At 43.2% G+C, this 21,498-nt stretch overlaps 1 protein-coding gene across 16 annotated transcripts in view; it reads right to left on the reverse strand.

Annotated features, from left to right (window-relative positions):
* LOC122817027 (copine-3-like) overlaps positions 1 to 21,498 on the reverse strand; it is a 2,295,182-nt gene that overhangs the window by 2,003,181 nt on the left and 270,503 nt on the right. For 11 of the 16 annotated variants that reach the window (XM_044090153.1, XM_044090145.1, XM_044090151.1 and 8 more), the window contains one exon: positions 387 to 4,365. The exons of 4 other annotated variants lie outside the window; for them this stretch is intronic. In XM_044090153.1, the coding sequence (XP_043946088.1) occupies positions 678 to 4,340 (3,663 nt within the window). In that variant the 5' untranslated portion in view covers positions 4,341 to 4,365 and the 3' untranslated portion in view covers positions 387 to 677. Of the gene's footprint in view, positions 1 to 386; positions 4,366 to 21,498 lie in introns of those variants that run through there. One more of the 16 variants, XM_044090160.1, reaches the window with a different exon arrangement.

A 21,498-nucleotide genomic window follows, 5' to 3' on the forward strand; every position in this document is an offset into this window, starting at 1 on the left:
GTCCCACAAATTCAATTTCTGCTTTATAAAAACATTGATACTAAAATGAGTATGCAACAGTCTGACATATTTAAGCAGTATCTGAATATAGTACTGACCATACAACAATCTTAGTGCTACAGTACACAAATAAAAAAGATGAGTCTCTATACATTAAGAATTTACACAAACTGGGCTTTGATGAAAGCTTCAAAAAATCTAACAGAAAAAAGTCAGATTTAAATCTAAATACAGATGACCTCTATTTTACAGCAACAGATTGCAGCGGCTTCTACTACAGGGTTCACTTCAGGTGTTTCCTGGAAAATCTGACCCTTTTATGATACTGGGCTACACTTGTGGTAATGAACTAAGTCAATTAAGAACACTAATTCACTCCACATTTGTTTTTTTTTTTTTTTTTTTTGTTTTTTTTTAATCAACATGCATTCAAAACATGCACTGCTCTTAAGGAAAAAAAACTGTAATAAAAAGCAGAATATTTTCATGCAGCAAACACTAAGCTGAACACTTAACCAGTTTTTTCACAAGCCCAGACAACATAATAAAAACAAAACAAAAAAAAAAAAAACGCTTGCAGCTTAAACAATACACAGGTCTAGCCTGAAGAACTAGGTTAAGAATATATAACATTATTAAACAAGCTAACATCTGTTCCCCATATTATCATCTGAAACCTACCCTAGAACAAGTTTGACTTTCCTTGAACCTATGGGCCTGTCATTTAAATCTACAACTGCTGCTGTAGCTTCATCTCTGGATTCAAAAGCAACCATTGCCTCACCTGTGGGCAAGCCCTTCTCACTAAATTTCAAACAAACTGAACCTGGGATCAACTGATAACCATAGAAAAAATCCATAATCTCATCAACAGTTACAGTGAATGGCATATTCTGTACTTTTACAACAGCTGGTGCTGTTTTACCAGGACCAGCTGTAAAGCCAGGGGGCCCAGTTAAGGTACTAGGAGCAGGTCCAAAACCAGGGGGTGCACTCAACTGACTAGGGCCACTTCCAGGAGCAGGGGGACCACTTCCAAAACTTGGAGGGGCACTTCCAAAGCCAGGAGGAGCACTAAGTTTTCCAGGGCCATTTCCAAAACTAGGAGGGGCAGATAAATTCCCTGGAGCAGCTCCATAACTTGAAGGCCCACTTAAACTACTTGAACTGCTTCCATAACTTGGAGGTTCTCCTGCAGGACCAGGTAAACCACTACTTCCATTAGGTGCTGCTCCAGAATGGCCCTCACTAAAACTAGTGCCTAATCCTGGAGGTGGTAGTGGTGGGCCAAACATATTACTAGAACTACTAAAGGCTTTTGCAGATGTAAATGGATGACTATTTTGATTTTCACTAGAAGTGTTACTAGTCTGAGAATACTCATCCTCTCTACTATAATTCTGCCCTGAGGATGAACTGGAACTCACAAGTAGTGGATATTTTACACCCCTTCTTCCAATATGGAGTGGAGGATTTCTTTCTAATGCTTTCATATCTTCTACTGTACAGAGGTTCAAAAAAGCATCTCTGCCATTTAATTTTTTACGATGAAGCTGTTCTGCTTTAAGGGCTTCTTCTTCAGATTTGAACTTTACAACTGCCTGTCCTAATCCATGACCATTATTATCAACTAGAACACGCAAACTGTTTTCTTCTACTCCTATCCCCTCTAAAAACTGAAGAATTTGCTTACTTGTGACATTGTATGGAAGATTTGATATATGCGCACATATCCTGGGCTGGGCCTTTTCTCCCTCAAATTTTACATTAGGATTCTGATCACTGTACCCCTGACTGTGTAATCTACTGCGGATAGCCCCAATCTTTTCTAACATACCTCTTTTACTTATTGGGTGAACCTGAACAAAACGATTACCCAGGTGCTGCCTGTTTCGACAAAGAGCCGCTTTGTAGTCAATCTCAGTCTTAAACTCTACAAAGCCTTCACCGGATGCTCTTCCATCTGGTCCTTGCACTATGTAGATGGTGTCTTCTACTATATCAAGTTTTTTAAAAAACTCCCTAACTTGGTCTTTTCCAGTTTCATAAGGAAGACCTCTTAAATAAACACAAAAGTCCTGTTCATGAGGAGAGCGTGACCTAGACCTTCTACGACCACCAGGAGACCCTGATCTTGACTGCGAATGCAAACGACTTTGTGCAGAGTAACCAATGCTTTGCTTGAAACTCAAAGGTGCCCCAGAAGCTATCCACTGTCCTTCTGTAGCAGGACTTACATCAATAAAACGTCCACCCATTGGCTGTCTAGGACGTGTCAAAGCTTCAAAAGTATCTTGTGGTGAGAAGAATTTCACAAACACAATTCCACTACTTCGCCCAAGGTGATCCCTCAACATATACACAGATTCTACCTGAAGCCCACTATAGTAGTCTCTCACATCTGCTTCTGTAGCAGAAAAAGGTACTCCATGGAGTCGAATATACAAATCATCTGGGTTTATAGGATGTGGTTTTAATGTACTCTGAGAACTCAGTGGATTTACAGGGTTTGCAGGATTCATAGGACCCATAAACAAAGGATTCATACTGTTGTTTAAGTTCATAACAGGCCGTGAACTACTCATTCCACCTGGTACTGGTCCAACAGGTGGGGTATTCATAGGAGGCATCCCTGCCATTGGTGGCAATGACGTCAGTGGTGGCACTGGCGGGACTGGAGGCATAGTAGGCACAGGAGGAGGAACTGAAATTGGAGGAAGAGAAGGCAATGGTGGCAAAGATGACATTGATGGCAGTGGAGGAACTGGTGGCGGAGGTAAGGAATTCATCTGTGCAACTGCACTGCTCTGAATGGTAGTGCTAAAGCTTGGAGTGACAAATGTAGTGCCAACACTGGGAGGAACACTTCCCATAGTAGATGTAGAAAATGAAGGTAGGTTTTTGTTGCTTTCATGGGCAGTGGAAGGTGTAGATGTGACACTAGGGGCAGAACTGCTAAAACTAGGCATTGTAGTGGGCATTGAAGCAGGCACTGAAGTAGACATACCACTGCTCAGGGTGCTGGGCATTCCACTAGGCAACATACCACTGGGCATGCTGCTAGACAACCCACTGGGCATGCCGGCAGTCATGCCGCTGGGCATGCCACCAGACATACCACTTGGCATGCCACCAGACATACCACTTGGCATGCCACCAGACATACCACTTGGCATGCCACCAGACATACCACTTGGCATGCCACCAGACATACCACTTGGCATGCCACCAGACATACCACTTGGCATGCCACCAGACATACCACTTGGCATGCCACCAGACATACCACTTGGCATGCCACCAGACATACCACTTGGCATGCCACCAGACATACCACTTGGCATACCACTTGGCATGCCACCAGACATGCAACTTGGCATGCCACCAGACATTCCACTGGGCATTCCACTGGGCATGCCAGACATTCCACTGGGTGTACCACTAGAAACGCCACTGGGCAGTGCACCTGGCATACTACTGGGCATTGTACCAGGCAAGCCACTAGGCAGTGAGCCAGACAAGCCACTAGGCAGTGAGCCAGGTACACCAGTGGTTAGAGCACCAGGCACACTACTAGGCAAAGATCCAGGCATACCGCTAGGTAAAGAGCCAGGCATACTAGATAAAGAACCAGGCATACCACTGGGAAGGGCCCCTGGCATTCCACTGGGAAGGGTCCCTGGCATTCCACTAGGAAGGGTCCCTGGCATACCGCTTGGCAGCACACTAGGCATACAACTTGGCAATGCACTAGGCATACCACTCGGCAGTGCACTAGATGCAGTACTAGGCATCGCACTGGGTATAGCACTGGGCATGGCATTGGGTACTGCACTGGGTACAGAGCTAGATAAAGCACTTGGCACAGCACTAGGCAGTGCGCTAGGCAAAGAACTGGGTATGGAGCTAGGCATAGAGCTAGAAAGAGAACTGGGAAGGGCAGTGGGCATTGCACTAGACAAAGTCGATGGTAATGTAGTTGGCAAAGTACCTCTTCCACTTAATCCAGAATTAGGAGCAGCCCCAGCTCTGCCAGAATTTGCTGGTGACATGTCTAAATTAGCAGTTTCAAAGCGTCTGCGGCTGAGCTCTATCATGTTTTGCATTTCAGTTTTGCTACTCAGCAGAAGTGTAACTTTGGACCCTTTTATGGTACCACCTGTACGCATCATACCAAGCCTTGCATCTTCATCGGTGGCAAAAACGATGAAAGCCTCACCATGTTCACCCCCTACAATATGTACGCCCCCATCAGGAATTGTCAATCCAGAGAAGAAGTGGCGAATGTCCATAGTCCCTGCCACAATTGGCAGACCTTGCAAACGGATGACAACAGCCATGCTGAGCTGAATCAACAACACACACCTGCAGATGAAAAAAGGCAATGGCTACATCAGACTATTGTTTTGTGACCATTTAATCCAAGCTACTGACAACACCCATATTTAAACAGTTTTAAAACAGTAATAACATCTATTAAAGCTAAACCACATTAATAAACGTCAACTTAAGTTAATTTAATTAAGTAGAACACATTTAAAACTTTTCAAAGAATCACGTTGGACATATACAATTAGGTCAAGTCATCTGCTTCTGAAAACATAAGACATTAAGTATGTTAAGTATAAGTATGTGAAAGCAAATTTCTAGCATGCAACCTTTTTAACACGTTAACAATGTTTGAAGACTAAACTGGAAAGTCAGCAGTAGGAGGACAGTTTAGGATGGATGTTTGTCTTCCCCATGTTGCTTGCCTCAAAAGAAGCATGTAAACTTTCAACTCTACCTCCCTGATATGATCAGAGGTCCAACCTCTCTCATCACTGCTAAAGGACTCCCTGCTGGCAAGAGGAAAGAAGCTGCCTCCTTCCTGACTTCTGCCTAACTACTGGCTAAGTGGCAGTAAGCAAAACAAATACAGAAAGGGACAAAAAGATGAAAATAGTAAATATCAAAAATACTGTCAGTATAATGGTCTGCCAGCATTGCAGTGTGTTTTAAAAACTTCAAATGCGGAGAAGGGACAAAAATGACGTGAAAGGGGAATAAACTATGGATGACAGCACTGGTGGCCTGCCGACAAGCAAATATGCCAGGGTACTCTAGAGAATGTGACTAATCCAGTTTGCTGTCAATGAATAGAGGGTGTCAAAGATTTTCAGCAGAAAATGAACCATCATTACGCAAAGAAAAAAATGTCACTGCCAAAGTAGTAGCTAGTTTCAATTTGAGAATTAGTTTATTAACTGTACCAACACCAATTACTATAACAACAACACGTCACAGAGGTCTTGAGATTTAAATTATCCACTTGTACTTGGACCCACTTTACATCTTGAACACTAACATATCTTCACAGATGGCTATCAAACTGTTTATCTATTTCTTCAAACACTGAACTTTTATCAAAACTTAGTAAGTGGCATGCATGTCTAATCAAGCTAAGTGCCTACAAAACATTTTGAGTTTATACGCACTGAGGAGGCTTACAGTCCAGGAGACCATTGACTAGATTAGCCCAAGTTACCAGATGCCCTGCAAGCAATGTCTGGATTAAGTGACTTGTTCAAAGTCACACGGTAGTCCAAATGACAGCTGAGGATACCCAACGATGTACCTCAGGAACTAAAGCACATCTGCCAATTGCCAGACGTTTTTTTTAAAAAAAGATTTCATCAGCAAAATCAAACTTTTCATAACTAAGTTTACACAAATTAAAGCAGCATTTCCTCATTCAGAGGTCACCACCAACACATGCTGTCTGTAGCTACTACAGTGCTACACTCTAACCTCTTAACTCACAATGCTCTGTCACCATCATTAAAACTGGGAAATCTTAACAGTTTTATACAATGTTCATAGGAAAGGTGCATGTAACATCATAATAAGTATCACTTTTGTAAAAACAGAAAAAAAAATATATACCACTTTGTTTTTGTCATCTCTGCAGTCACCTACCCTCTCATTCTCAACACTCAACATTTCTGATGATTACTAGTATCAACTGCCTAACAACTCTGTTGATTTTCTAGATTGCGAATTCAACACGGACTACAAAGCAACAGACTTCCTAGTGACAAGGATATCTGGCCTACCCAGTCAGTCGCTTCCTACCTTGCAGATATATAGTTAGTTCTTTGTTAAACTACCCCCTCTCCCCCACTTCGTGTCCAGCTAAAAATGTATTGAATAGACATAAAAGTTATAAGTTCCACCATGTTTCTGATGCATATACATGTCATCTACTGCCAAGCAGTAGTTCAGGGACTAGAAAAATATACACCAGCACACACAAGGAAAAGAAATAAGAATATGGGAACAAAGCAGTAGAGTAATGATACTCATGTCCTCCTCCCGACTTCACTAGCACCATGCAATATGCTCACTTAGCACAATGCTTTTGTTACATCTATACACAATTTACAATGCATCAGAAAATTTCTACAAACACCCATAAAACTTGAAAACAGGACATAATCATCATCAACTTTATGTACAATGCCAATTAAACACAACAGCTAAGACAATGAGTCCCAAGCAAGTTACTACTACAATTCTAAATGCCACACAGGTCTGACCCAAGTAGATTACCCAGAATAGTCTCTGGAATAATGAACTTAGGAATTTACCTTAACAGATGTTCATATATCATTGTTGCAGTAAAGGTGACAAATGGGGGGTGTATCCAAGCTCAGGATGCCATACAACCCGGCCAGTCTACAAAAGCTTAGATGCCATCCTCAATCTGCATATCTAACCTACGAAAGTACGCACAAGAGTGCATGCTGGTACTTAAGGGGTGTACAGCTGTGAAGACCATCAGAGCTTTCTTACCCAAGATAAAAAAAACTTACCAAGGCGAATACTCTCAGAAAAAGGATTCAGATACACAGGAATAAACAGGAAAACAGAGAAAATAAGGGTCCACTTCGGACAAAGAAAATGACAAAAAGGAATAAACTAGGGGGAGGAATGGACAGTTCTTGCCCATTTTTGGGGGGAGGGAGGCAACCAAGACAAAACTTCCTTTCTTAAAAGTCTGGTTCCATGAAAGGAGACTGAGTTGCCTATGAACATCCTAGGTATGTAACAAACTATTTTGTTGGAATGGTTAGGGAAGAATAATGGTAGATCTACTGGCTGATTTAAATTAGTTAAACTAATTTTGGGACAAAGGATGAGATCATTCTCAAGGTAATACTATCTTTATGAAACACCAAATAAGGAAGAACAAATGACAGGTAATATAGTTCAGGAAATCCGGCCAGCTGAAGACACTGTATCCAGAAACAGGTGTTTCTAGTAAAAAAAACTTAAGTCTGTAGAAGTTGGCGCAAAGGGAAGTTTTGTCAGAGCCTCTAGAACAAAACTCAGGTTCCATGATGGAATGGCGGGGTTTTAATGGCAGACACAAGACAAACCTCCAAGGAGGGTCTTACAAAGGGTGTGTAAAGCCACTGAATAGTTTTGGAAACCTGACTGGAAATTACACATTGGACACAAACTGTATTTTAGTAGTACTGCAATTAGATCATACCATGCAAAAGGCTGAACTTATAAGACTTCTGGAAAAAGCAGCAGAGAATGGGGTCCAAGTCTTATTCCATGGCCCACACAAGAGAAATGTTTCCATTTCCTCTTCAAGTTTATGGGTTCATAGATTTTAAGATCTGTACTACCTTTTGAGACAATGAAGGATCCTTCGGCCATTATGGGAATTATAGAAACCAAATGATTAATCTGAGGTTCTGAAGGTCAGGGTGAGGCTGACCAGACGGGTAAGATAATACATCTGGATATGTATCTAGAAGCCATGGAGGCTTTTTGAGATGAGGCCTAAGAAAGGAAACAAGAAAAAACTGGGCCAGAGTGGGGTAATGAGAATTACTGTTGATTCAATGTTGAGGTTTTCTGAAGGAATTTCAAAATAGAGACAATCTGAAGAAAAGCATGGAGAAGGCCTTAAGGCCGCCAACAGGCTTACAGCATTGTGTGGTGACCTTCAGGGTAAAGTAGTTGCTTTATTTGGTGTTGGAAGGAAAAGCAAAAAGATTACAGCAAGGTGACCCCAGGGATTGGATATCTGCTGAGTCACTGATGGATTGCGGGACCACTTGGGAGGCCTAAGGAAAGACCTAGTGAACCCATCTGACAGAGTTAACTTTATATAGAATACAAGCTACCACTAAAAAGCAATGTAAATGTAATGGCCATTACCAAACTTTCATGGCTTCTCTGAAAAGGAGGAAGGAACTTGGTTTCACTCCATTTGTGATGCACTATAGGACAGACTTTTTGTCCAACTGAAATCACCATCACTCCATGAGAGGAGGTTCTGAAACGACTGCAACACTTAAGACAACACCCTACATTACCTGGGAGGATCTAGAAGGGAAATTTAACATAAGAGGGTAGATTCCTGGAGAAATTTATGAATATATTTGGTACAAAAGACATGAACTCAGTAGTAGGAACTCTGAGACAGTTTACATACTCCCCAATGTACAATAACTGGGCTAAACTAGACAAATTATATTACACAGGAACATGTGTTTTTAACTGAGAACTCTTGACATACATACAATAACTATTTCAGATCGTGTACTAATAATTACTAGGACAAACATGCAGGGCAATGAAAACAAGAAAGAGATTAGCAAAAAGAATTATAGCCAGTGAGTGGGATAAAATGAAAGTGGAGTTGAAAAACAAGAGTACAAATAAAAGACAGAGATCTGGTTCAGAAGTAATAAGAATTATTTAGAGCTCTTACTACCATCGGAGCTGTCAGACTAAAAAAATTCCCTATGGAGTACTCTGTCAGGAATACTCAGTGACCAAAGGAATGCAACTAAGGATTTCTTTTTTTTTGGGGGGGGGGGGGGGGGTACACAGGTTCCAAATTGCCTAGACATAGAATCTTGCCAATTTTAATTCTGGTAGCTGCCAAAAAAAAAAAATTTAATAGAAAATGGAAAGCAAAATCTAAACTATACTTATATAAGTGAATATCATAACATACGTAAAAACAGGAAGTAGGATCTTTAGACAAGGGTAAGAGTAAATAACAGAAAAAAATGGAAATTGTGGGAACAATACATGCAGAAAAATGTTTTGGAGGAGGAACAAGGTTTAAGAGAAGGCAGGAATTGAACAACTGATGTAATGTTCCTTAGATTATATGACAGACAAAATACGGGATGTATAATGTTTGTAAATGTAAACATGTTAATATGGTTTGATTACTTTTAAATAAATATAAGTTTGCGTATGTCACAAGTGATAATTCAAAAAAGGTGTTTAAAAATAATAAAATAAGGCAGAAGCCTACATCTCCAAAATGTTGATGTGTAGACTTGGCCTCTGGGCGTCTCCAACATCCTTGGAACATCCACCCCTTGAAATGCTCCCACCACATTCCAAAAAGGTGGTCTCCACGGTTACGTTCACCAGTGGATAGGCTAGTACAAATGGTTAAACCACAAGACTGATTGGGGATGTCAAGCACCACCCCAGCTGGCGTTGGCAAGTCGGAGGTATGCAAAATGGTGCTGACTGGTCCAACAACTGGGACCAGGGAGTGGCGAGCACCCACTGTAAAATTCTAATATGGAGCTGTGCATGGATGACCAAGACTACAGAAAACAGCGAGAAGACCAAAAACACTAAGAACCAATGATGTTGCTGGACAGATATTTTGTAGGAATGCCTACAATGCAGAAAAGAAGGCTTGGCTTTTGTCTGATTGAAGACTTACTTCACTTCCAGAAGGCAATGGCAACTGCTAAATGTAACCTTTTGATTAGTCCATACCCAAGGACAGGCAGAAATGTAAAAATTAATCTTTGGCTGACTGAAGAGACTCTGGTTGTTACAGCTAGAAGTCAATAGTTTGAACAGGAGAATACATGGATCGCTTTGATTCACAGACAGAATGAAACCACTGTCATATCTGGTGAACACCATTAGGGATGTGACATGACTGAAGGCAAAGACACTAAATTGGAAGTGATTGACTCCTACCCAAACGCACAGAAATCTTCTAGCCCCATTTGCAATCTTTATGGGGATGTATGCTACAGAAACCTAGGACTGGCCTGTGGACATTGCCCTCTTTTGGTACTAAACAATATACGGAATAATTTCCTCACTCTCTAGTCTGGTAGGTGGATAGCTCTCTTTTGCAGGAGAATGGAGATATCTCTTGTAGCAGCTTTTAGCTGACAGGGTGAGATACCTGGAAGTGGCTGCTCTTGAGAAGGCAAACAGAAAATGATACAGTACAGCCTCCAGATATAATCTGTCACCCACTTGTCTTATGTGACAGTTACCCATGCAACAGAGTGCAGAAAAAATCCTCCACAATGCCTCGAGAGGTGGACAGCTTAGCAAACCTTCAGGGATTCTGGGTAGGTCTGCTGGAAAAGGGACCCTGAATTCCTTGTTTTGCGGTCCCCGTGACCTTGTGGTCTAGTCAATGAAGGGGCCACCTGTGCCATGCCCACTTCTGTCGGAGGTGTAATCAAAGGGATGATGCTGGCATTTTTAAGTCTTTCTTTTACCAGAGGTTAAACTACCATAAAACTATCAAAGGGGCCATTTGTGAAAGGTATTTTAAAGTTGACCAAAGAATCACAAAGGTGAAACTAAGCATGATGACCACGGGTGATTTCTTTATCTGCTGCTCTGACCACTCAGTCTCCTGAATTATGCAACAGGAGCATATAGAAAACATTGATGTTCAAAACACACAGTGGTCTCTAGTTGATTTATTGACTCTGGTATGGGTAACTTGTGCAAAGTATTCATGGTTTGCGTTTATGGTGTATCTTAGGCATGTTAGAAGCCTTTTTACAAATGCCAGATGTTGTAGAAGAGTGTTCTTGACCTCTGCCTGTATTAGACAATCGTCCAGTTAAGGATAAATTTGAATGTTTCTTTGTCTGCAAAATGCAATCACTGGTGCCAGGCACTTTGTGAAGACCCTGGGCGCAGTAGATAAGCCAAAGGGCAGTGCAGAGAACTGGTAATGAAAATAGCCTGCTTTGAAGCGGAGGTATCTTCTGCAAGATTCCCTGATTAGGATTATGCAGGTAAGCCCCTTTTAAGTCTAGAGTTACCAACCAGGCATTCTTGCCTAGCATAGGCAGTAGCTGTTGTAGAATCAGCATCTTGAATTTTGGAATATCCAGGAAAGTATTTAGAATGGATAAGTCCAGAATTGGGCACCATGATTTGTCTTTTCTGGGTACCAGGAAAGGTCTTGAATAAAAACCTTGTCATTTTTCCTTTTCTGGTACTGGTTGAATAGCCCCCATATCCATGAGGGACATGACTTGTTTCTGAGCCTTTGCCCACTGATTTGAAGGCAGATCTGGCCATCCGTTTGGAGTTGGCAATGTGTGAAAATGAAATCTGTACCCCTGGGATACTATATTTAAGACCCACTTGCCAATTTTGAGTATGAAGTGCTAGTTTTCCCCCCAAAGGGGCTGCCAAAAAATAAGTGCTTGGAAATGGCAGTGGAAAGTCATTGAGACTGTTTAACGTAGGGTGGTGCTTTGCTACTTCCTGACTTGGAGGTGGAGGCACCCTATTGTTTTGTCCTGTAAGATCCTTGTGACTGAAACCAGGAGCCCTTGGAGTGTCTGGTTTCACCTGTGCAGCTCTGTTGGGTACTGGAAAGGACCTGTTGTTAGTAGGCCAGTGCCTACTGAACCTGGGTGGCTGCAATTGCAAGAAATCTTTTACAGTTTGCATAGATTTAGCTTTGTCTTCCATCTTTTTCAAAACTTCTTCTGCCTTATTACCAAAAAGACTGTCCTGCTGTAAAGGAGCATCCAGCAATTTAGCTTTAACATGATCAGGCAGATTTTGCTCCTTGAGCCATGCATGCCTTCTCATCACAGATCCAGTTACGGCGGCCCTGCAAGAGGCCTCCAAGGAATCAAAACCACATTGCAAAGTATGCTTTCCAACTTGTTCAGCTGAATGCAATAAATCCTGTAACTCTATTTTCCACACAATCGGAAATCAAAATCATTTTCTATTTCAATAAGCCCATGACATGCTGTTGACGTTTAAGCATATGAAATTGACAGTTTAAAGCCCTGACTGCCAGGGTTGCATACATATAAACCTTCTCACCCAATCTATCCAGCGCTCTGGAATCTCTAACAGAAGGGGTAGGATTTTTAGCTGTAGAAGCCTCAACACCCTTGGGACCCTGAGACATTGTTTCAGAGTCAGCAGTAGGATTTTTGAAAAGAAACTTGTGGGAGTCGGGAACCATGTAATATCTGTCTGGCTTACTAGGAGCCGGAGGCAGGGAATCAGGAGCCATGCTGGATACTGAGAAAACATCATCAACAATGTCTAAAACAGGAGGAATACCCAAAGGCTTATGCTGAGGAAGAAGAAAATCTCTACGCCTCTTTTTGGATTCTGAAAAATCTTGACTCTCCCAATGAAAATGTTCCCTTAAGGTATGCAAAGTCACTCCAAATGAAAAATCCTCAGGAGAAGCAGAAGGGATGGATTCTTCTGCATCAGAGTACTCATAAGGGGGAATAGAAAATTCCTGATCAGAAGAGTAATCAGGAGAAATGGAAACCTGATCTGAAGATTAATAATCAGTGCCTTGCCTAGGCCTCTTAGCAGGAGGGGGTTGGGAACCCCTGATCAAGGTAATTAAATACTCAGCCATTTTGATCATTTGTTTAAGCATAGGGGCCTGAACACTTCGCTCATGCATCGTTTTTTTAGACATAGAAGTTGGTTTTGGTCTTGTCTTTGATGATGGCGTTGGTTTAATATACAAATCCTTAGGCCTGAAAACACCATCAGAAGCCGGTGCCTGCTCAGCGGCTCTGGACAATCCAAAGGAGAGACATCCACGAGTTCAATACTTGAAGAAACTCGCGGCATACTCAGAATGTGTCTCAGTAGAGGCCTGCGACTCAAAAGTAGTGGGCATCAAGGGCTGCGAAAGTGCCTCAATGAGTACCGGCGACTAGCTTAGGAGAAGCTTCGTGGGTTTTGGACCTCGACGGTCTGTCTCTTTTTCTTTGCGTTTTTTGTGAATTCCGGTAGTCAGATTGCTAACCGATGACATTTCAGGATAGTTAAATCTTGAACCAAAGTATTTAGAGCCAAAAATAAACCGACGCTTAATAGTGCGTTGGTTAAATTTAGCACAAAACTGACAGCAAATCACTTTGTGGTCAGAGCCTAGGCAAGGAATACAGTACAAATGAAAATCCTTAAGAGGTATTTGCTTCCCACAAGTAATACAATTAACAACTTTTACTGACATCGGTAAGGAGCAAGAAAAATTTTCCCCAACGGGGTACTTAGCTTTTGTTTGAAGACTTTGGGGCTGAAACTCGAAAAGAAAATTTCAGGAGTCTGCCAACCGGCACTTGCAAACTGCTTCTGCTTCGGGCACCGCGCGGCAAGAAAGACTGATTAAAATGGTGTTGGCTGCATGTTTTATACCCCTGACGTCATGGAAGAGGAGACAGCAACCGACGCAGGACCCAAGACATTGTTATTCAGGCCGACTGAGGTCAACCTGTCAGCAGATTACCCAAATGTAATGAATGCAACAGTGAAACATGAAGAAAGTACAGTTTTGTACCTACCATAAATGTAGATGTTCGAGTGCTAATACAGCTGTAGTAATCACAGATGGGTTCTCTGCCGTCAGGCGGGTCCTCGGTCGGCCGAATTCCAAAGTCTAGGTCCGGCGTCGGTTGCTGTCACCTTCTTTCCCGACGTCAGTGCGACAGGAGTATATAAAAGACACAGCCGACGCCATTTTCTTCAGTCTTTCTTGCCCCAGATGTCAGGTGCCCCCAGAAGGAAGGCAATACATAAATTATATATATAATCATGCAATGCAATATATTCAAAAATCAGTAGTTGCAAGCAAATACACCATAGAAGGATAACCCAATCAGGTTGTATGAGGAGGTGTTAGCCACTAGGCCTTTACCAAGAGGGGAGGGAAACCTGTACTGCAGCTGTACTAGCACTCGAACATCTACATTTATGGTAGGTACAAAACTGTACTATGTTCATCATGCATACAGCTGCAGTAATCACAGATGGGTAGAATCCCAAAGCTACGCACAGGGTGGTAGGCACTAGGTGGAACTGGGAAGAGCCAGAATGCCCTGCAACACAGCAGTGGCAAAGCCTGCTCTAGTTTTGGAGTATAAAGGCAGGTGGTAGTGTTTTGTGAAGGTATGCACAGAACTCCAAGTGGCTGCCTCCAAAATATCTTTGGTAGGGACTCCTCTGAGGAAGGCTGTAGAGGTAGCTGTGGCCCTTGTGGAGTGGGATCTGATGCCTGTAGGAACAGATTTGCCATGAAAGGAGTAACAAAACCGTATGCAGTGGCCTATCCATTTTGAAATTGTCTGTTTGGAAATTGGCTTCCCTTGAGCTCCTACAGCATAGGACACAAAGAGTTGTTCTGATTTCCTGAAAGGTTTTGTTCTGTCCAAATAGTAACGCAGCTGTCTATGGATGTCTAAGGAATGTAGCAGCCTTTCCCCTTTGTTTTGAGGATTGGGTAAAAGGTAGGTAAGTGTATGGCCTGATTTAAAGCTACCCTGGATACTACCTTAGGCATAAATGATGGGTTGGTTCGTAGGGAAACCCTGTCCTGATGGAAGATGAGAAAGGGCTGCACAGCCATGAGGGCTTGTAGTTCCGAAACCCTACGAGCTGAGGTAATGGCCAGAAGGAAAGCTGTTTTCCAGGACAAATATTGCAAATCTGTTGAGGCAGCTGGTTCAAAGGGGGGCAATGTTAACTTTTTCTAGTATGTAATTAAGATCCCAGGCTGATATTGGTTGTTTCCTTGGAGGTCTTATATTCTTAGCTCCTCTGAGGAACTGTCTTAAGAGTGGGTGAGAGAATAAGGGTGGATCAGTGTTGTATTCTGCAGAAATGGCTGAGGCATGAATTTTGATGGAGGAAAATGAAAGTCCACTGTTCAACAGCTCAGCTAGATACTGTAATGTCTGAGGCAAATTCAATTTTCTGGGATCCTGGCCTTTTTTCTCATTCCAAGCGCAAAACCATTTCCATTTTGCGGAGTAAGCCTTTCTAGTAGATGGCCTTCTGGCCTCCAAAATGACATCCTGTACCTCTCTGGAGAGTAGGGTCTGTTGTGGTGTTAAGGAATTTTCCATGCAGCCAGATTGAGTGTTTTCAGCTGACTGTGAAGAGTTTTGTAGCTGTGCTGAGTCAGTAGAAGAGGCATTAGAGGTAGGGTCCAGGGAGGAGTATGTGTTAGGCTCCTCAGGAGTGGGTACCAGTGTTGTCTTGGCCAATCTGGAGCAATCAGTATCATCTTCGGTCTGTCTGCTCTTGCTTTCAAGAGCACCTTGGGCAGAAGAGGCAAAGGTGGGACGGCATAAACTGTCCGTGCTGCCCAACTGAAAGAAAGGGCGTCCACTCTCCAGGCCTTTGGATGGAAGGTCCATGAGCAGAACTTTGTCAATTGATTCCTGTGGGAGGCAGAGAGATCTATGTCTGGCCTTCACCACGCTTGGATTATCTTTGTAAACACTTGAGGATGCAACTTCCATTCGTGTGGGTCTGTCATATTTCTGCTTAGATTGTCTGCCAGCGTGTTTTCCAATCCTGGCAGGTACTGTGCTTGAAGTTAGATTTGCCATTCCAGAGCCAAGTTCCAAAGTGACATGGCTAGCCTGCACAGGGGGTATGAATGTGTTCCTCCTTGTTTGTTTATGTACCACATTACTGTGGTGTTGTCTGTTCTTATCAATAATTGCCCTGGATGCAGGAGGTCCTTGAAAGCTGTAAATGCATTTATCACTGCTAGCATTTCCTTTTGGATTGATGTGAAGGTGCTTTTCATTCTTGGACCATTTGCCCTGAATGCACCTGTCTGTCATGTGTGCCCCCCAGGCATAGTCTGAAGCGTCTGTTGTGATGACTTGATTTGCTTGAGGCTTGCAGAATGGTAGACCTGTGTTTGTTTGGCATGCTTGGGCCCACCATAGAAATTCCTGTTGCAAACATGGGATTATTGGTATTATTGTTTCCAAACTGTGGCTGTGTTGAGACCATAGGTTTTTTAGGTACCATTGAAGTTTCCTCATATGCAACTTTGCACATGGGATTAGAAGAATGCAAGATGCCATGAAGCCCAGAGCCTGCAGGATTTTCCTTGCAGTTAGCCTGGTACAATTTGCTAGTATTTTGAAGTACTGAGTTAGTTGCCCCTGTTTTTCTGGCGTAAGATAGGCCATCTGGGTGTTTGTGTCCAAGTTGGCACCCAGGAAAGTTATTTTCTGAGATGGTGTTAGCCTGGATTTCTCTTTGTTGACTGTGTATCCCAGAGAATTCAATAACCATGTTACATAAGCCAGATGTTCCAGAAGTATGTGTTTGCTGTCCGCTTGGATCAGGCAGTCGTCCAAATAAGGATAAATTTGCATCCCTTGAAGTCTGCAGTAGGCAATTACTGATGCCAGGCATTTCGTGAATACTCTGGGCGCAGTAGATAAGCCAAAGGGCAATGCAGAGAATTGATAGTGGATTGAACATGCAAGAAATCTGAGGTATCTTCTGCAGCTTTGTCTGACTGGGACATGCAGGTATGCCTCCTTGAGGTCCAATGTTACCAGCCAAAACTCCTTGCCCAGCATGGGAAGAAGCTGCTGTAGGGTGAGCATCTTGAATTTTGGTACGAGTAGAAATGTGTTTAGGATGGATAAGTCCAAAATGGGTCTCCAGTCGGTTCCTTTCCTTGATACCAGGAATAGTCTGGAATAAAAACCTTGACCTTGTTCGTGAGTAAGTACCTCTTGAATAGCTTTCATGTCCATGAGCTTTGAAATTTGTATTTGAGCCTCTGACCTTTGATTGTGTGGCAGGTTCAGCATGCCTCTCATTTTTGGAAGTGTGTGAAAATGAAATCTGTAGCCTCTGTTTATGATGTCCAGGATCCATTTGTCTATTGTGATAATATGCCAATGTCTTGTAAATAATGCCAGCTTTCCTCCCAAGGGTGCTGCCAGCTGAGACTTGCTTGGCATGAAAAGGGGAAAGTCATTGGTTTTGTTTCCTGTATTGTTGTGCAGTCTTCGCCACCTCTTGGTGCTGGAGTTTGCCATTGTCTGCCTTTATATGATCCTTGAGATTGTCCTCTGCCCCTTGTGCGCCTGTATCTACCTCTTTGGGGTTTGTCCGTGGCTGGAAAGGACCAGTTTTTTGAAGACCAATTTCTGCTAAAACGTGGTGGTTGAACCTGTAGAAAGGCTTTGACAGTTTGCATAGATTTAGCTTTTTCTTCCATTTTCCGTAGTATCTCCTCAGCATTAGTACCAAATAATACATCCTTTTGTAAAGGAGCATCTAGTAGTTTAGCTTTAACATGATCAGGCAAGGTTTGTTCCCTAAGCCAGGCATGTCTACGAATGACTGATCCTGTAACAGCAGCTCTACTTGAGGCCTCTAGAGCATCATAGCCACATTGTAAGGTGTGTTTACCCACTTGTTCGCACTATGCATCATATCCTGCAACTCCTTCAAATCTGGTTGTTCAGGTTGTGACATTTTATTCCTTAATTGTGATAACAGAAACTGCTGATATTTAAGCATATGGAACTGACAATTTAAGGCCCTCATGGCTAGGGTGGCCGAGGTATATACCTTTTTTCCCCACCTTTCTAAGGATCTAGACTCTCTTTCGGAAGGTAGTGGATTCTTAGCAGTAGAGGCCTTCATTCCCTTGGGGCCTTGAGAAATGGTTTCAGGGTCAGCATTATGGCTTTTGTAAAGAAATTGGTGAGAGTTAGGAACTCTGTAGTACCTATCAGGCTTGACTGGGGCAAGAGGCAGGGAATCCGGATTAAGGCAAGCCTCCGAGTAAACATCAAGTATGTCCAAGACAGGAGGTATCGCCAGAGGTCTGTGCTGAGGTAACAAAAGGAATTCCCCAAGTCTTTTCTTGGAATCAGAAAAGTCTTGGCCTTCCCAATGGAAGTGTTCCCTCAAGGTATGCAAGGTTTCCCCAAAAGAAAAATCCTCTGGGGGAGATACAGAAGGAATGGACTGCTCTGCATCAGAATCTTCAAAAGGGGAGTACGAGTGTTCCTCATCAGAATGTTCTGAAATAATGGAGCCCTGGTCAGAAGAGGGAGAATCTTAATCCACTCTGGGTCTCTTGTCCGGAGGGGGTTGGGATCCCCTGATAAGAGTAATCAAATCCTCAGCCATTTTTAGCATCTGCTTTTTAGGCATGGGGCCTGGAGATGGGCCCTGTGCAACAGGCCTCTTGGGATGCATGGCTGATTTGGACTTAGTAAATGCCTTTATGGAAAAGGAAGATGAGGGTCTAAAGATACCATGGGTGGAAGTGGACCTGTCCACATTAGGAGGCTCAACACTCACAGTGGCTTCGGTAACTGTAGTCTGGGTATGGGCCAAGGCACCTGCGGTCTCAGTTACATAAGACACCGCCAGAGCAGTGTCGTCGGTAGTCAGGGGCTGTGTAGGCGCCTCGCTGAGAACCGGACCACGTGTAGCCGGTTTTGGCGTGGTGTCGGTGGAGACCGCGGACCTCGCGTGTCGGTCTTTCTCCTTGCGTTTTTTTGGACAAAACGGTAGTCAGAGTCTCCGACGACATTTTATAATCAAAAGCTTTACCAAAAAAGTGTTGGGCGAACTCCGCCCGACGCTTAATAGTGCTTTTATTGAAAGCAGCGCAAAAGTGACAGCCCGAGACGTCGTGGTCTGTGCCTAAACAAGGTATGCAGAGGGAATGGAAATCCCTATCCGGTATTTGCTTCCCACAAGAAATACAATTGTTAACTTTGTCTGACATCGGTCTGAGGCAAGAAAAGTTTCCCCAACTGGGTACTTAGCTTTAAAGAAGACTTCGGTTTCCAAATTTTCGTAATTTCAGGAGCTGGCCGACCGGCACTTGCGAACTGCTTCTGCTTCGGGCACCGCATGGCAAAAAAGACTGAAGAAAATGGCGTCGGCTGTGTCATATACTCCTGTCGCACTGACGTCAGGAAAGAAGGCGACAGCAACCGACGCCGGACCTAGACTTTGGAATTTGGCCGACCGAGGACCCGCCTGACGGCAGGGAACCCATCTGTGATTACTGCAGCTGTATGCACGATGATCATCATCTTGTGCAAAATAATCATGGTTTGCTCTAACAGATCCATTTGGAAGAGATCTATTTGCATTACATAATTTAAAGTCCTCAAAGCAAAGGCATCCAAAGTGTAAGCATGCTTTGCCATCCTATCCAATCCTCTAGACTCTTAAGGGGGTAGACACTGAAACCCAATTCATCTGTCAGCTCTCTCTTCTTGGTGCCTGCTGCAATTATCAGAGCCCACCAGAGAACCTTTCAACCAGTGATGCCTATCTTTAGGTGGGAGCAGAATTTTGTCAAGCTTGCAATGGATTATCTCAGTCAAGTCTGGTTCCTGCCATGCATTCCTGGTGACAATTACATTGTCCACAGGAGGGCCCACCAGGAGTTACAGGGTGCAGAAAGGTAAACCCTTCCGTGTCCTCTGGGGGTGGGGGTATGCTGACCAAGATCCACTGCATCTGTTCAATTCAAAGATTTCACCAAATGTGGCATCTTCACAAGGGAACTGTGGTGAAGCTGTTGCTCTAATCAAAGTCCAGGTCTAATGTTAGGATTCCGTAGGGAAATCCACATGCCTCCTCTTACACATCCTCTTTCTGTGGATCTCAGATTGTGGCTGGCCCGAGTCTCCCAAGAACCTGGCACGGTTCTTTTCTTTTTACTCTGTCCTTGGCAGTCATGAAGAACAGGCTGAAAGGAGGGCCTACAAGGCATGCAGTCCGTACCAATAGAGGCTCTATCAAACACCTGGAAGAGAAGACTACACTTATCTCCATAACCTTGAAGGAGGATAAAGAAAGAATCAGTATCAGGGATCCCAGTCCTGGAGCCACTGCCATCCCTGCTGAAGTAGACAACAGCAATATCAATGAGGAAAGCCCCAAAATCTAGGATCCAGATGGCCCAGAGATGGAGACTGGTACCCATGGTTTGAAGTTCAAGAACTCCCAACATCGAAAATAGCCCCAGCTGAGTTAACACCAAAGATTCTGCATAAACAATTTGGTCCAGAGATCCAGTCAATGCTGAAAATCTCAGCAGCAACTGTATCTGGTACACACATATTATTCCACTTGTCTGAGACCAACCAACAGGCTCCATGAAGCTAACTAGCTCCATAACCACTGCTGCTGAAACTGGCATTGCAGAAAGTGTTACCTGACTGGGGGGGGGGGGCACAACCCAATCTACCCTAGAAACAAAAGGGAATGAGATGAACCCAACTTTACCCGCACCTTCAAAAGAAAGGACTTACCTTTGGTTCCCATCAGTTTTAGTGGTGTTATCGTAGAACCATACGAGGTTACTAGGCTAATGGTGGACCTTACAAAGCTAGCCAAGTTCAACCCATATTCCTAAGGGTGTATGGTTTAAGCAGACACTAAAATCAGCACCTAAGTGCCCCTGTCCAAGAGGGACACAGATAGAACCCCCCAGAGTCAACTTCCAGTTACCCAACCTATCGCCCAAATTGTGGTTAAATAGGTCCAATGAGGAACTTTGTTTAAGATGAATAGGAAGCTTGTTCCAAAGGTGGGGCGACCTCAGAGACAAATCTGCCTCTCCAGCAAGTTCTGTTGATGTCACATACCAGGTTAAGGTCCTTTGAGTGCGTGACCAGTGTAAAATTTGACTTGCGTATGTGCAGCATTTCCACAACTGAGTCAGAAACGACTCTATATGCAAGGCACAAGATCAGACACACTAATGAGGCAGCATAACATGCCCTGGAAGACAGGAAATGGAATAGGTGCCTACTAAACAGTAGGAGAGAGGATTTATGTCTTAAACAATTGTTTGAGTGGAGGTGGTTGAATACCAGTGTCAGTGCAAGAGGGGTTTGACTTTTCCCTGACTCAATCTCTGGCCCTGAGGAAGGTTCAACTTCACCAGGCCTTCACTTTCTCTGATCTTTATCCTTTTCTCTGTTTTTTTTTTTTCCTCCTGGAGAATGATGACTGCCTGGGGCAAGAAGCCCCCTCAACATTATCTGGCAGAGACCTGGGCACAAAACCTTTACAAATCTTGCAATCTGCCTCCAGGTGTTCTGTCCCTAGGCACACCACACACAAGTTGTAGGTGTCTAGGGGCAGATTTTTATGACTTCATTTCCCCCACTTTTTGAAACTTCTTTTTCCATAGTGAAAATCTAAGCTGCAATGAAGAAAAAAAAGTGTGTGTTGTGTATAAATACACGTGTGTGTGTGTGCACGCATGTGTGTATGTGTGTGTGTGTATATATATATATATATATATATATATATATATATATATATATATACACACACACACACATATATATACACACACATATATATACATACATATATATATATTAAAAT

Source organism: Protopterus annectens, chromosome 12.part0 (genome assembly GCF_019279795.1).
Source record: "Protopterus annectens isolate FY-2018-M chromosome 12.part0, PAN1.0, whole genome shotgun sequence".
Taxonomy (NCBI): Eukaryota; Metazoa; Chordata; order Ceratodontiformes; family Protopteridae; genus Protopterus; species Protopterus annectens.